General features: G+C 33.5%; 2 protein-coding genes across 3 annotated transcripts in view; both read right to left on the bottom strand.

Moving 5' to 3' along the window:
• The window catches only part of LOC143236437 (protein O-linked-mannose beta-1,2-N-acetylglucosaminyltransferase 1-like), a 64296-nt gene extending 63052 nt beyond the window's left edge, over positions 1-1244 (bottom strand). The window contains exons 1-2 of the mRNA XM_076474697.1: positions 1086-1244; positions 404-553 (exon numbers count right to left, since the gene is read on the bottom strand). Of these exons, the coding sequence (XP_076330812.1) occupies positions 404-553; positions 1086-1244 (309 nt within the window). The remainder of the gene's footprint in view (positions 1-403; positions 554-1085) is intronic.
• Positions 1245-4649: 3405 nt separating this feature from the next.
• On the bottom strand, positions 4650-9438 carry LOC143239099 (uncharacterized). 2 transcript variants are annotated; one of them, XM_076479923.1, is made up of 6 exons: positions 9279-9438; positions 8386-8447; positions 8105-8209; positions 7644-7670; positions 5906-6006; positions 4650-4830 (listed from the first exon to the last, which is right to left on the bottom strand). In XM_076479923.1, exons 1-5 carry the CDS (start codon positions 9421-9423, stop codon positions 5941-5943), a joined length of 405 nt encoding a protein of 134 aa, XP_076336038.1. In that variant the 5' UTR covers positions 9424-9438; the 3' UTR covers positions 4650-4830; positions 5906-5940. The 2 variants fall into 2 exon arrangements, with proteins under 2 accessions (XP_076336038.1, XP_076336037.1); XM_076479922.1 differs by having other exon boundaries at positions 5906-6009.
• Between the last annotated feature and the right edge of the window lie 5381 nt (positions 9439-14819).

Here is a 14819-nt window from a genome sequence, read left to right on the forward strand (position 1 = left end):
GAGTTTGACACCCTCCTTGTTACCAGATATGTTATAAATACTTAATGTGAACCTTAAAACAGATTCAGTGTTGTAGGTTGCTTGTCTCTGTCATTGCACTATAATTAATTCAAGTGAATAACACCTTAAGACAGAATTAATATGGAGCGGCCGATAATTAACCAAATATTATTTTTTTCCTTTTACAGTATCACATCTCCAATGGTATTCTTTATAGAGTATGATCCCAGTGTAAACACATAATTCAAGGTATGAAACAATTCCATTCAGAATTGATAGCAATTCTCAGACAGGAGAAACAAGCTATTACTAATTTTAAATGCTTGTATTCATCTTGGCTTGAGAATCGTAAGGATTCCTTCAACTGTCTCCATGAAATAGGCAATCATTTATCAGAAATCACATCCACCACTAATGATAAGAAATCTTCTGGTTCATCTGTTGCTAAAACCGGTGCAGTTGCTTCCACTGTTGGGTTAATTTTTGCTCCTGTTACTGCAGGATTTTCTCTTCTGTTTACTGTGGGAGGAGCTGTTGCAGGAATCGTTGGTAACTTAATGGTACAAAAAGCAAATAATTTAGGTTCGTTTGTCAGGAGAGTGAATCGCCAAGAAGTTTTACATATTGTAGAAACAGATAAAAGAAATACCAATATTTTATACTATTATCTTGAAAATTTCAGAGAATGTCAGGATAAACGAAAATAATTCATCCGGAAAATTGAAAACTTTCTGAATAAAATGAATGTAGAACGTTAAAAAACATGATCTTAACTAAAGTGCACATATAAAAACATGAAATTGTGTGAATACTTACCGTGATTTAAAAAGTAAAATTATTTTATTTTAAATTTATGATACCTCTGAATAAAAATATCGTTTGAAATATAAAAGAATGGATGACGTGTTTCTATAGAAGTTAATGAACTGTAGCACTAGGTAGCTGTGGAATCATACAAAACAAGTTACCCGATGAAAATCTGACAGATCACGAGACATTTTGTTTGTAATACAGAAGGTAACATTACTATCAATAACGTCAACTTTGTGATATGTACGACATATCTTAACAGAATGTAATATTACTATCAGTAATATCAACTTTGCGAAACGTGCAACATATCTTAACAGAATGTCATGATGGTCTTCCGTCTGAAGGTGTTGTTGTAGATCACATCCACCTTCTGTGTCATATGGGTCCTCCGTCTGGTTTCTTTTGTCTTTTTTGGCGATTCCTTCCTTCATTGGATGTATGAAGGCTGTCAGTAGAAATAGCACCTGGTGGTTTGTGACTTTGGTGGTGGTTCTGTACCAGGAGGATACCGTTGGGTGGAGAGATTGTTGAAGAGGTACTGCCAATAAGGGGTTTAATGAAAAAAAATCCTCTTCTTGACAACCTCGTCCTTGGGAGCATCTTAATTCTTGTTATAAAGAGTGATACTGTTGGCTAAGTTTATAAGTGGGTTGTTTTTAGTGAGAGGCTAGCCACTTGCAGAATACGTCTTTATGGCTTGGAGTCGCATTAAGTCCAGGTGACGGGTACTCCAGCTAGTTATTCTAAGATATCCTTTCATTAATAATAAATGTACATAACTTCTCTCCAGGTGACGGGCACTACAGCTAGTTATTTTAAGATATCATTTCATTAATAATGAATATACATAAGTTTCATCCAGGTGACGGGTACTCCAGCTAGTTATTCTAAGATATCCTTTCATAATTAATGAATGTATATAACTGCCATCCAGATGACGAATAATACAGCTAATTATACACACATGATGACTATGTTTTATAAAAAACAACAGTAAAATAACGCGACCTTCTTCACTCATAGAAACTGGAAGGAATCATATCCACAAGAAGTGAGAGAACACAGTCCTGCCTGACTTCTAGGATAGTAAGGACAACACAGTCATGTCTGACTTATAGGATCAGGGTAAAGACAACACAGTTCTGCCTGACTTCTAGGATCAGGGTAAGGACAACACAGACCTGTCAGACTCCTAGGTTAACTTGAAATCCTTTTGAAGAAGCCGGTCTTATCCTGACTACACAGCCAATGTTTTTCTAAATATCTCTGCAGATGTTAATTAGGTGTTAATAGCTGTTGCCAAACGCCTTCCTTTGATTGACAAAGAATAGTTCTAGTTGCTTGTGTTATCCAACGATTGTTTCTCCGAATTGATATAGAGTACAGGTTCCATTAGTATAGTCACTTAGTTTTGATTCAATTTTTTGTCTTAGTCGCTACTCAAATATTTTCGCACAAACTGTTCCTGGCTGACGAGATTCCTCTGTGTTTTTCGATGTCTACTTTTTTCTCTTTCATACTATGGTGATGAATGCTTTCTTCCAGGTTTCTAGTATTTGTTTTATTTGTAATGAATAAGTCATACTGGCTACATTTATCTTGCCCACTTATTCTCCAAAAGGGTTCAAGTACTCTTTAAATTAGTTCCTTTCCTCACCCAGGTTCCAATAAAAGTCGTCCATTACGTAGAGAATGATTTCTGATTTTACTGTAGATTATCAAATAATTCTTCAGTTTTCTTCTTCGGTGCTGTTGTTACTTAGATCTACAGGTAGTTTGTTGTTATTTGTTCATTTTGTATTCTACTCGGTGTTTCTGGTTGTGTATAGGTGGACCTAGTTCCATGATTGACTCAATATTTTACGTTTACTTCAGAATTATTAGACACATTTTTTGTGTAGTTTTTTTGACGTACCTTCCTTTCGGCTCTGCGTCTGCACACAGAAATGTCTTCATCGGTTTAATTATTTCCTTACATTTGTTGTCTTTGCCACATATACTGAGTGTTTCATTACTTAATTCCACGTTCCTGTCTCTTTGACCTTTAGTTTCTTCTTGTCATTTTAATTTGTCATTGTCGTTGGAGATGGTAACAGTCTGAAGTACAAAATTACTGAACGTGAACGAAAAATGATGAATTTTACTCATGAAGTCCCCACAGTAACCATGAGAAACGACCTAGGTCACTTAGATAAAACTTGGCTCACGGAACTGGTGAAACTGCGACAGGCTAAAATGATGGATAGAACTGTTCACAAAAACAAGAGAAGACGCAATCAGGTGTGTAAAGTACAAAATTCAGATTGGATTCGTTTCCTTACTCATATGTTCATATAAAATACAGGATGTTTGTCCAATTTATTACAAAGATTTATTCCATCTTTCTTTTTTTTAACTACAGTTCTACAGTAGGTTATCTGTGTTGTGTTCATAATACTTGTCTGATGTGGTAAGGTCTAGTCCAGTAAATAATACCTGTCTGATTTGGTAAGGTCTAGTCCAGTTAATAATACCTGTCTGATGTGGTAAGTTCTATTCCAGGTAATAATACCTGTCTGATGTTGTAATGTCTAGTTCAGTTAATAATACTTATCTGATGTTGTAAGGTATAGTCCAGTTAATACTACCTGTCTGGTGTAGTAAGGTTTAGTCCAGGTAATAACAATTGTCTGACGTGATAATGTCTAGTCCAGTTAATAATACCTGTCTGATGTGGTAAGGTCTGGTCCAGTTAATAACACCTGTCTGATGTGGTAAGGTCTAGTGCAGTTAATAATACCTGTCTGATATGGTAAGGTCTGGTCCAGTTAATAATACCTGTCTGATGTGATAAGGTCTAGTCCAGGTAATAATACCTCTCTGATGTGGTAAGGTCTAGTCCAGGTAATAATACCTCTCTGATGTGGTAAGGTCAAGTCCAGTTAATAATACCTGTCTGATGTGGTAAGGTATAGTCCAGGTAATAATACCTGTCTGATGTGGTAAGGTGTAGTCCAGTTAATAACACCTGTCTGATGTGGTAAGGTCTAGTCCAGTTAATAATATAATACCTGTCTGATGTGGTTAGGTATAGTTCAGGTAATAATACCTGTCTGATGTGGTAAGGTCTAGTCCAGTTAATAATAGTTGTCTGGTGTAGTAAGGTTTAGTCCAGGTAATAACACTTGTCTAACGTGGTAATGTCTAATTCAGTTAATAATACTTGTCTGATGTTGCAAGGTTTACTCGAGGTAATACTACCTGTCTGATGTAGTAAGGTGTGGTTCAGTTAATACTACCTGTCTGATGTAGTAAGGTGTGGTTCAGTTAATACTACCTGTCTCATGTAGTAAGGTGTGGTTCAGTTAATACTACCTGTCTGATGTAGTAAGGTTTAGTCCAGGTAATAATACCTGTTTGATGTAGTTAGGTTTAGTCCAGGTAATAATACTTGTGTGTGTTGAGCATTCTTGTTTTGCCATAGTTTTCTACATCGTTTGTGTTATATTATCATAAGCGATATTGTTATAATATACTGTTATATGTAAAACGATACATAGGTAGGTATATTATTTATGTTAGATTATTTTATGTGATAGTGTTATATTATACTGTTATAATGTTTATGATACATATTTCAGGTGTATTATTTATGCTTGGCTATTGTAAATCATACTGTTTTAATATCATATGTAATACGATTCCTGTGTTGGGTGTACTGGTTATGGTAACTTATCGTTAAATATAATTATACTCTCATAAGGAACACAAAAATATGTGGGAGTTACATGTAAGAATTAGGTGAACTTAGGTGAGTTAATTGTGTGAAAAGTTAGATTACTGCATGAGAAAGGAAGTAGCTTATAAATCATTTTATTAACTTCTACATAATTTAAATCACCAACACCCAATATTGTAGTTCAAATAAAATTATATTTCAAGCTGTAGACGTGAAAACAAACAAGTAAACTTCATAAATGCTGCAATTTACAGACAACAATTTATTTTGGATGGATGGAAATTAACAGCTGTTTCGTCCTGCAAGTTAAAAAATAACAACATAGGGATTTAAAATCGATAACGTTCGTTTATAACATGAATAATCTCTTATAAAGAGTATTAACAACCTTAAGATAAACGTATTTGTAATTTAATTATTACAATTATTACAACCACTGAGTGTGAGCGTTTAGAAACTAGCTTCAAATATTTGTATTTGTTGGCTCGGCATGGTCACGTGGTTAGGTTGTTTACTTGAAGACTGAGATTCGGGGCTCGAATCCCTGTCCCACCAAACCCGTTTGTTCTTTAGCCGTGGGGGCGTTATAATGTAATGATCAATCTCATTATTCTTTCGTTAAATAGTAGCCTAAATGTTGAAAGTAGGCAGTGATGACTAGCTGCCTTCCCTTAAGACTGCTACATTACGAAGGCTAGCAAAGGTAGCCATCGTGTACTTTGGGCAAAGTTCAAAAGAAACAAACATAATATTTGTAAAGATATATCATGGAATTTAGAAATCATTGAAAACGTTAATTCGCTTATTAACATTTTTCACACTGACGAACTATGTAAAAGATACATGTTACACTAAAATGTAAAAAAAAGCAAAATTCAGTCTTCATGCCACGTGAGATACTGAATTTTTACTTTAATAAAAAGCCATGCCACATGAGACACTGAATTGTTACTTTAATAAGAAGTCGTGCCACGTGAGATACTGAATTGTTACTTTAATAAGAAGTCGTGCCACGTGAGATACTGAATTGTTACTTTAATAAAAGTCATGCAACGTGAGATACTGAATTGTTACTTTAATAAAAAGCCATGCCACGTGAGACACTGAATTGTTACTTTAATAAAAGTCATGCAACGTGAGATACTGAATTATTATTTTAATATAAAATCATGCCATGTGAGACACTGAATTGTTACTTTAATATAAAGTCATGTCACGTGTTACTGTAACAGAAACATGTAAAATCATTACTAAAATAATATCAAATCTCATTTTTAATTTCTCTTGGATAGAAAACCTTGTGAATGAAAATAACTTTTCAAATCTTGGTCTCGAGACAGCAGAACAATGAAAGTATTAAACACATCAACTTACCTTCGTTTTATATTTAGTGGGAAGGAAAGGCACTGTTATTGGTTTTCCGTGTTTTCTGTACACTTCTCAATAACTTTGTCAGTGTCAAAATTAACATCTACCTGCTGGGTGGTATTCATATAAATTATATAGGTCAATATCTTACAGTAATTCAACTTTATCCACAGAAGTATACACGCTTAACAGTAACTTTTATAACCCAGTATTAACCACTGAAGTGGTGCAAAGTCGTTCGTATGGTAAAGAATTATCTATAGAAATAACATAAAGCTAAAAAGAACTTAGTAAAAATTAAATACTAGGAATAGATAATGCATAAAGCTAGCATTAAAATTCTGTACAGGTATTAAAGACTTTATTAAAATCAAATTTTATGTACACGTAATAGATATTTTATTAAGTATCTGGTATTATTTTAGACATTTCGTGGAACTTCTAAAGTTCCTATAATAAAACGGTAAAGAATAAAGAGATTAGTGAAATGGAAGTTAAAATCATTTGCAATAATACAACTAACATTTGAAAGATCATTTTCGGACATTAGTTGAGTTTTTAAGAAGGAATATCATAAAACTTTATCACAACAAACAAGAATCTTAAAGATAAAAGTTGAATGTACAAACAACAGATTTATTAAACATTGGTCATTATTCGGTACCTATATAAATATTATAGTTTAAGATCGTTTGGAGAACCACGAAAAAATTTATAGAATAATACAAGACTCCGGAAGCCAGACGAATGTCTACATTATAGGGTGATGTTAGACACCGGAAGCTGAACGAACATCTAAGTTATAGAGTGATACCAAACGATGGAAATCAGACAAATAGGACAATACCAACTACATTATTGGGAACATAAACTACATACAAGCAACGAACATTTATAACTAAGGAAAGTAGGAGACAAATAACGCACATGTAAAAATTATGTTTGGGAATGTATGTATAGGGTGGACATTATCAAAGTAGACGATATCTAAGTGGATAATAGGTAAGTGGTCACTGTTTGTTACGATATTATTCAGGTGAACATTTGGTATTAATATTTCACATTATGCATGGCACCTTATAAACTTGGAGGTGCATAATAAAGTTCAAGGTTCCGCGGCTCGATAACATTCAACACTTAAAGCTGTCAAACAGAACAATCAGTTCCTGGTTCAATACTTAGAGCTGTCAAACAGAACACTCAGTTCCTGGTTCAACACTTAGAGCTGTCAAACAGAACGCACAGTTCCTGGCACAACATTTAGAGCTGTCAAATAGAAAACTCACTTCCCGATTTAACATTTAGATCTGTTAAACAGAGCAATCAGTTCCTGGTTCAACATTTAGATCTGTCAAATAGAACAATCAGTTCCTGGTTCAACATTTAGAGCTCTGTCAAACAGAACAATCAGTTCCTGGTTCAATACTTAGAGCTGTCAAACAGAACAATCAGTTCCCGGTTTAAGATTTAGATCTGTCAAATAGAACAATCAGTTCCTGGTTCAACATTTAGAGCTCTGTCAAACAGAACAATCAGTTCTTGGCTCAACATTTAGAGCTCTGTCAAATAGAACAATCAGTTCCTGGTTCAATACTTAGAGCTGTCAAACAGAACAATCAGTTCCAGGTTCAACATTTAGATCTGTCAAATGGAACAATCAGTTCCTGGTTCAACACTTAGAGTTGTCAAAGAGAAAACTAATTAGAATTATCAAACTAAATAACCAGTTTTTGATTGTACTCACCATATTTATTGCTAAACACCATTCCATCTGTAAACAGGTAAATTAAAAAATAAGAAATTAGGTCTAACATTGATATAAATATCAGAAATAACATGCTAAGAAAAAAATTATATCGACTGATATTACTTTGTCGTAAACATGTTATGAAAACTTTAATTTTCGAAAACTTTGAGAAGGGAAGAAGTTGGGAGATCTATGAATATTTGTTAGGACTTCAGTTCAAGTCGCGAAGTTTTAGATATTTTAAAGTTAAACAAAAAAAAGTGAAATACTAGCAAGTTTTATGATTTTTATTTTAAAAGCCATTTTTTTCATACTATTGAAGCTTAACACTACTCACCTTTGTGGTTAAATGAACCTATTATGAGCTATTTCTTAATCCATCAATCATCGTGTCACGATATAAGGATTTAATTGATTGATATTGGATATATTAGTCAGTTAGATATATTATTGTTTACCGTTAAACCTTGTTTGGTATTTTCACATATATTCTTCAGAATATCTGGGTCACTTATATTTTTGAACGAAAGCCATTCTTTACAGAATTCCCATGGCTGAATCACCTAGAAAACAAAAATAGACAAAATTACGACGTTGTTGGAACTATGTGTTTGTTTTATAGGTATTTCATAATTGTTTAAGCACGATTAAAAAAAAAGAGAACCAAAAGCCTCTAGATACACATTGAAAGCCTTAGGAATTAATAACACCTGGAAATGTTTACCATGACACTACTTACAGATTCTTCGTTATTGGCTTTTACACACTTCCAGAAACGTTCCTTGCCTGTATAGTCCAGAGCTATTGAAAAAAAATAATTATTATTAGTACAAAATTATTTAGTTCCTTTTATTAAAAATAAACAATTGGTTCTACAGCGTAATCTCTTAAACTGGCGTAATCAACCTGTATTATTGACAATAATATCGTCAGCTGATCGATAAGTCTGCAGATATTTCACTGGAAAATTTCTAGAGATTTTACTCAATAATTCTCGCGAATAGAGAAAACGTTATTTTAATAGAAAACATTCCTCAAGGCTCGATATTTCAACTAATAACATTTGGTCACACGATCTGTATTTGGACAGTTAGTCTAAAGTTCACTAACAGTAAGTATTTGAGATAATACAATAAGAATATTGGACATAACAATGTCAATATGTTAGATGTTTGGACAGTTGGTTGACACTATTGGATATAACAATGTCAATATATTAGATGTTTGGACAGTTGGTTGACACTATTGGATATAAAAATGTCAATATATTAGATGTTTGGAAAGTTGGTTGACCGTATTAGATATAACAATATCAATATATTAGATGTTTGGACAGTTGGTTGATACTATTGGACATAACGATAGCAGCATATTTGACGTATAGATTGTCTAATGATAAAATCCTTTTTGAGATTTCGAGTTTCTCTATGAAATTCGGTTGAAAACTTCACACTTTACCATTCTGTACCCAACTTCAGAGTAAGAGGAAGTAGGTGCAAGATACACAGATTCTATAAAGCAGAAATGTTATTTCTTCCTTTCGAACAGTATATTTTTATATATATACTATGCTGTTAAAGGTTGTTAGTGTAAAGAAACAAAAACAGACGAACAAGGCTTAATTGTACTTACAGCATATGTTGTTTAGTCGATTTTTTCCGCCATTTTTCGGGTCCGTTATTACATTTGTGAAAAGCAAAACATCAATGACGACCACAAGAGCTAACTTCAACATATCTTTGCCGTTATTTTTCAGTAACTGGCTCCCGTACGCCATTCCACATTTTATGGCAACCCCATGTCACGTGACTTCTTTTAGTCTGCGCAGAATCCATGGCCAGTATTGAGGGATAACAGAACAGACCATGGATGACGCTCTTGTAGCATTTCAAAAATAAAAACGATTGGTGGCAGTGTATGTGTGTGTGTTGTATATTTGTGTATTTTCCTATAGCAAAGCCACATTGGGCCGATCCACTGAAGGGAATCCAACTCCTGATTTTATTATTGTAAATCCGAAGACTTACCGTCATCCCAGCGGGAGACACAATTGGCAAAGTTTCCAAAATAAAATTTTTATATATTTTGGTGAAACTTTTCAGTGCTGATTAACCTAGCATTTTGTAGACATTTAGAATGTGAATACATTAATAAACTGAACATATTTTATTGTTGTCTTATAGTTTTTGAGATTTAACATAACATTAAGGGACAATAAGGGACCTTTAATTCCATCTAATTCATCCTCCAATAAATTAAACTAAATCATAAAAACTGCACTCCATTCCTTATGATTCAAATACTCATCAAGCTTTCTCTTAAACTACCTAAAAGTACTCCCTTTAAAAGATCCAAAGGCAGCCTATTCCCAAAGCCAACCACCCTATTACAAAAATAAAACTGTCTTAACTGAAAATGACTCCGATCCTGTCAAAATGTGCACTTGTGTTCTCTATCTCTCATTGTTAAATATGAAAAAACAATATATCAATACTTACATTTCCTTTATAATCTTAAATACCTCAATCAGATCCCCAATAACTTTTGTTTTTTTTTAAAGGAAACAGTTTGAGAGACTTTAACCTTTCGTACGAAAACCTTTCCATCTAAGGTGTCAGAAAAACACCTTAGTCGAAGAAGTAAATAAAAACCCTGTAACCTTAAAGATGGACTTCTCTTCCTTTTGGGCTAAACGATCGAATTATAGAGTTTTTAGTTATTTCTTTTCATTCAAGGTATCATCCTAGGAACCCTTTCCAATAATCCAATGCCCTTTTTAAGATAAGGAACTCAACACTGAAAACAATACTTCAAAACTAGTTAAACCAGTTACTGTATAATAATATCATAACCTCTTTAGATGTGCATTCATTATCCCTGTAGATAGAACTTTAAAATCTCTTTGTCATGCCTCTAGCAATAGTACATTGATTAGATGGCTTAAGAACCAGCGCACCAGTAACCTTTCCTTAGATAACATTGTTATGTTTAGCTTTTATTGTAAGAGAATTTTCATTTTCGTTTTATAAACACATTCATGTTGTCGATAAACCACTGATCCACTTGGGAACAATTTGAACTGTAGAAATAAACAGGAATGAATTCGTATATATAAATCACGATTTTCTAAAATTACAAATACGAGTGAGTTTGAAACGCACAAGAGAAGGAACATCGAGAGTTATGGGTATCATTTTCCCCTTCCTGTGTTATTGTTACCAAGGGACAAGTTTACGGTTTAATGTAATGAACTCCTGTTGCTGCTGTCTGCATTATATTGTAACTTCCTGTTGCAATACCCGTAGATTGTTTGAACAGGTAACGTAGAGGTGCTTCCTGTTACGACATTAGGATTACAGGAAACAGGCTGAATAGACGCCGAATGCGACATGTTAAAAGATGATAAACAACAATCGTGTACTAAGTGCATGATGTGTATTCAGCTGGTATTAAAATATATAATATTCGATAAAGTAACGTTTACTTTACTTGCTACTATTCATCGATGGAAGCTTTATTCAAATATTTCATTTCACATTAAGCGAACTTAGATTACCGATCAGAGCACGAGGAAGACATAGGCGCCATAGAACACTGATCTCCTGAAATTCCTTAGGGGTCATGATAGGTTTAATGTCAGTCAGTCTGTTGGTTCATTATTTATAAGAGGATTTATCGAGCCTTAGGGTACATGTCAGGCTTAATATCAGTCGGTCTTGTGGTTTACTAGTTATAAGAGAATTTGTCGACTCTTAAGGGTAAATGTCAGGTTTAATGTCAGTCGGTCTGGTGGTTTACTACTCATAAGAGGATTTGTCGACTCTTAAGAGTACATACTAAGTTTAATGTCAGTCGATCTGGTGGTATAATAGTTATAAGATGATTTGTCGACTCTTAAGTGTACATGTTAGGTTTAATGTAAGTCGGTCTGGTGGTTCACTAGTTATAAGAAGATTTGTTGACTCTTAAGGGAACATGTCAGGTTTATTGTCAGTCGCTCTGGTGGTTCACTAGTCATAAGACGATTTGTTGACTCTTAAGGGTACATGTTAGGTTTATTGTCAGTCGGTCTGGTGGTTCACTAGTTATAAGAGGATTTCAAACTACAAGTCCTTCCAAACATGAGGAACAGTTGAGGCAACACGTACTTCCAAACATAAAGAACAGTTGAGGCAACACGTACTTCCAAACATAAAGAACAGTTCATACCATAAGTCCTTCCAAACATAAAAAAACAGCTCACACTACAAGCCCTTCCAAACATAAGGAACAGTTCACACTAAAAGTCCTTCCAAACATAAAGAACATTTCATACTACAAGTCCTTCCAAATATAAGGAACAGCTCGCACTACAAGTCCTTCCAAACATAAGGAACAGCTCGCACTACAAGTCCTTCCAAACATAAGGAACAGTTCCCACTAAAAGTCCTTCCAAACATAAAGAACATTTCATACTACAAGTCCTTCCAAATATAAGGAACAGCTCGCACTACAAGTCCTTCCAAACATAAGGAACAGCTCGCACTATAAATCCTTCCAAACATAAGGAACAGTTCACACTAAAAGTCCTTCCAAACATAAGGAACAGTTCAGGCAACACCTACTTCCAAACGTTAGGAAATAAGGAACATTTCACACTACAAGACTGTGCAGATATGAGGAACAGTTCACATTAGAAGTCAATTTATTATGTCTGTTACTTCTTATTTTAAATTAGTTATCCTAATCTACTGGGTCAATTTCATTTTTATTGTTATCTGTTTACATCTGGATAATTTGACACAGAAGAAAGTCCAACGTGTTGGATAATACCACATGGAAATACTAGATGTATTAAGCGCATTGTTCCCAAACAATGTGTCTGGCCGTGGCTGTACACCAGTGTTTGTACCTCACCGTGGTTGTACACCAGTTTTTGTACCTGACCATATTTTACATTAGTTTTTTTACCTGACCATAGTTGTACACCAGTTTTCAATAAAAATACTTGCACGATAATACCGCCCCAATTATTGTTTTTTTTTCAATTTATTTTGCTTTGTTTCTACATCAAGAGAATTCAATATGTATGTTAAAACGTTATTGTGGAAGCTTGACAGTTATGTGACTTATGATGTAATCATGCTATGGATCTACTTATGTAATATAACTACCAGAGTCAGGAATTCAGTTTATACGAATGTGTAAAAAAATATTTCGCTGTCTGTATTTTCCTTCGTTGAAAGAAAAATGGTGTTAAATTTAGTTAAAAGTTTAATAAATTAAACAGCTTATGTTAGAATTAATGCAATTAGTTTCTGAATTTATAATTAAGGTGGTACTAACCCTTAAAATTGGGCAAAGCTACACGATCAACACATGTTATAACCTTCAAGTTGAACACAAAACAGAAGTATGATATCACGGTCTGTGTGATATATACAAAGAGACACATAACGTAAGCTGTTTTAACACCTTATTCTTACTTAAGAACGGTAGAAACGTGAAAATTTATAAGTGTGGTCTATGTGAACGTGCTTGAATAAACCATTTTGTAAATTTTCTATTACGTAGATGAAACATGGGTAATTACTTTCAATTAATGCCTGTTTTATTGATAATTAGACTCATAACAAGACAGTTTGTACAGATTTAAAAAACAAATTCAAGCTGTGTAACATCAACAAATGTTAACTTTCATGTTGATATTGGTTTTAACCGTGAAAACAAACTAAACTTATTTTCAATCACTTAAGTAATGAAGAATTTGAAACAAAAATGTAGGAAATCAGTTAAACTTTCGATTTAGGCTAAATATGAAAAATAAGATTTTCGAGCTACTGGGGGCACTCTGTCAGAGACGGTGATATTTAATTACAACAGATTAAGCCGCCCAATCGGAAAGGATAAGAACCAATCCGTACTTATGTTACTTTTTACCTGTACAAACACGACTAGTGTCATTCTGTATCGTGTGTATATAATACCAAACAACAACAACATCAGCTTGAAACATGTTTCTTGGCTTTTTTTTTTTTTTTTTTGCTGTTGAATTTCTAGTAAAAGAATAAAGTAGTCACGTGGTCACTGGATGTCATTCAACTTTGATTACTATATCATTCTGTTTTCAACACGACTTTTATTTGTCCAAAAGAAAGAAGACAATGGTTTTCAAATTGGGTTCCGAGAGTTCAACATAAAGTTTCTTGTTATGATCTGAAGTAACATTTGTATTTTCATAAATGAGTTTTGTGAACATATAAACATTACTACATCGGTTCAAAACTATTTAAATAGATTAACTGTACATTTCTCTAAACTTCAGAAAGTCGGTTTCAAAGTTTTCGCTTCAGGTCGTTTTCAGGCAAGCCTAGTTTGAGAGCATCGGTTTCCGATATCTTTTATGTAGATGACAGAAATATTACATTATGTAAAGATATGTCGTTCATATCACAAAGTTATTACTAATGATAGCAATATTACATTATGTAAAGATATGTCGTTCATATCACAAAGTTATTACTAATGATAGCAATATTACATTATGTAAAGATATGTCGTTCATATCACAAAGTTATTACTAATGATAGCAATATTACATTATGTAAAGATATGTCGTTCATATCACAAAGTTATTACTAATGATAGCTATATTACATTATGTAAAGATATGTCGTTCATATCACAAAGTTATTACTAATGATAGCAATATTACATTATGTAAAGATATGTCGTTCATATCACAAAGTTATTACTAATGATAGCAATATTACATTATGTAAAGATATGTCGTTCATATCACAAAGTTATTACTAATGATAGCTATATTACATTATGTAAAGATATGTCGTTCATATCACAAAGTTATTACTAATGATAGCAATATTACATTATGTAAAGATATGTCGTATTTGTCACAAAGTTTAGATGTAAAAATATCGGTTTTGGGGATTATTTGTAAACGGTAGCTTCACGGTTTATAGCCGAGATAGGCAGGTTTCAGGGTTTATTACCTCACCATAACTTCAAGGGTGTGTAGGCCCAAATGTACCTCTTTCACATTTTATAACTAGTTTATCTTAACAGATGCTTTAACTGTAAAGCATCCGTTCACAAGCTATTACGTTTCTTTGAAAAATAAACCCGAAGCGACAAGTTTTACTTTACTAGGTCTGGCTACATTGTCTCACATAT

This window comes from Tachypleus tridentatus, chromosome 13, assembly GCF_004210375.1.
Source record: "Tachypleus tridentatus isolate NWPU-2018 chromosome 13, ASM421037v1, whole genome shotgun sequence".
Taxonomy (NCBI): Eukaryota; Metazoa; Arthropoda; class Merostomata; order Xiphosura; family Limulidae; genus Tachypleus; species Tachypleus tridentatus.

Excerpts from the sequence above, each read along its gene's own strand:
- LOC143239099 (XM_076479922.1), bottom strand. The coding sequence starts at position 9,423 with ATGGCGTACGGGAGCCAGTTACTGAAAAATAACGGCAAAGATATGTTG. Across the intron at positions 7,671-8,104 it reads ATACCAAACAAGGTTTAACG|ATGGAATGGTGTTTAGCAAT; the intron begins GTAAACAATAAT and ends ACCTGTTTACAG. Across the intron at positions 6,010-7,643 it reads GGTGTTTAGCAATAAATATG|CAGGTAGATGTTAATTTTGA; the intron begins GTGAGTACAATC and ends AATACCACCCAG.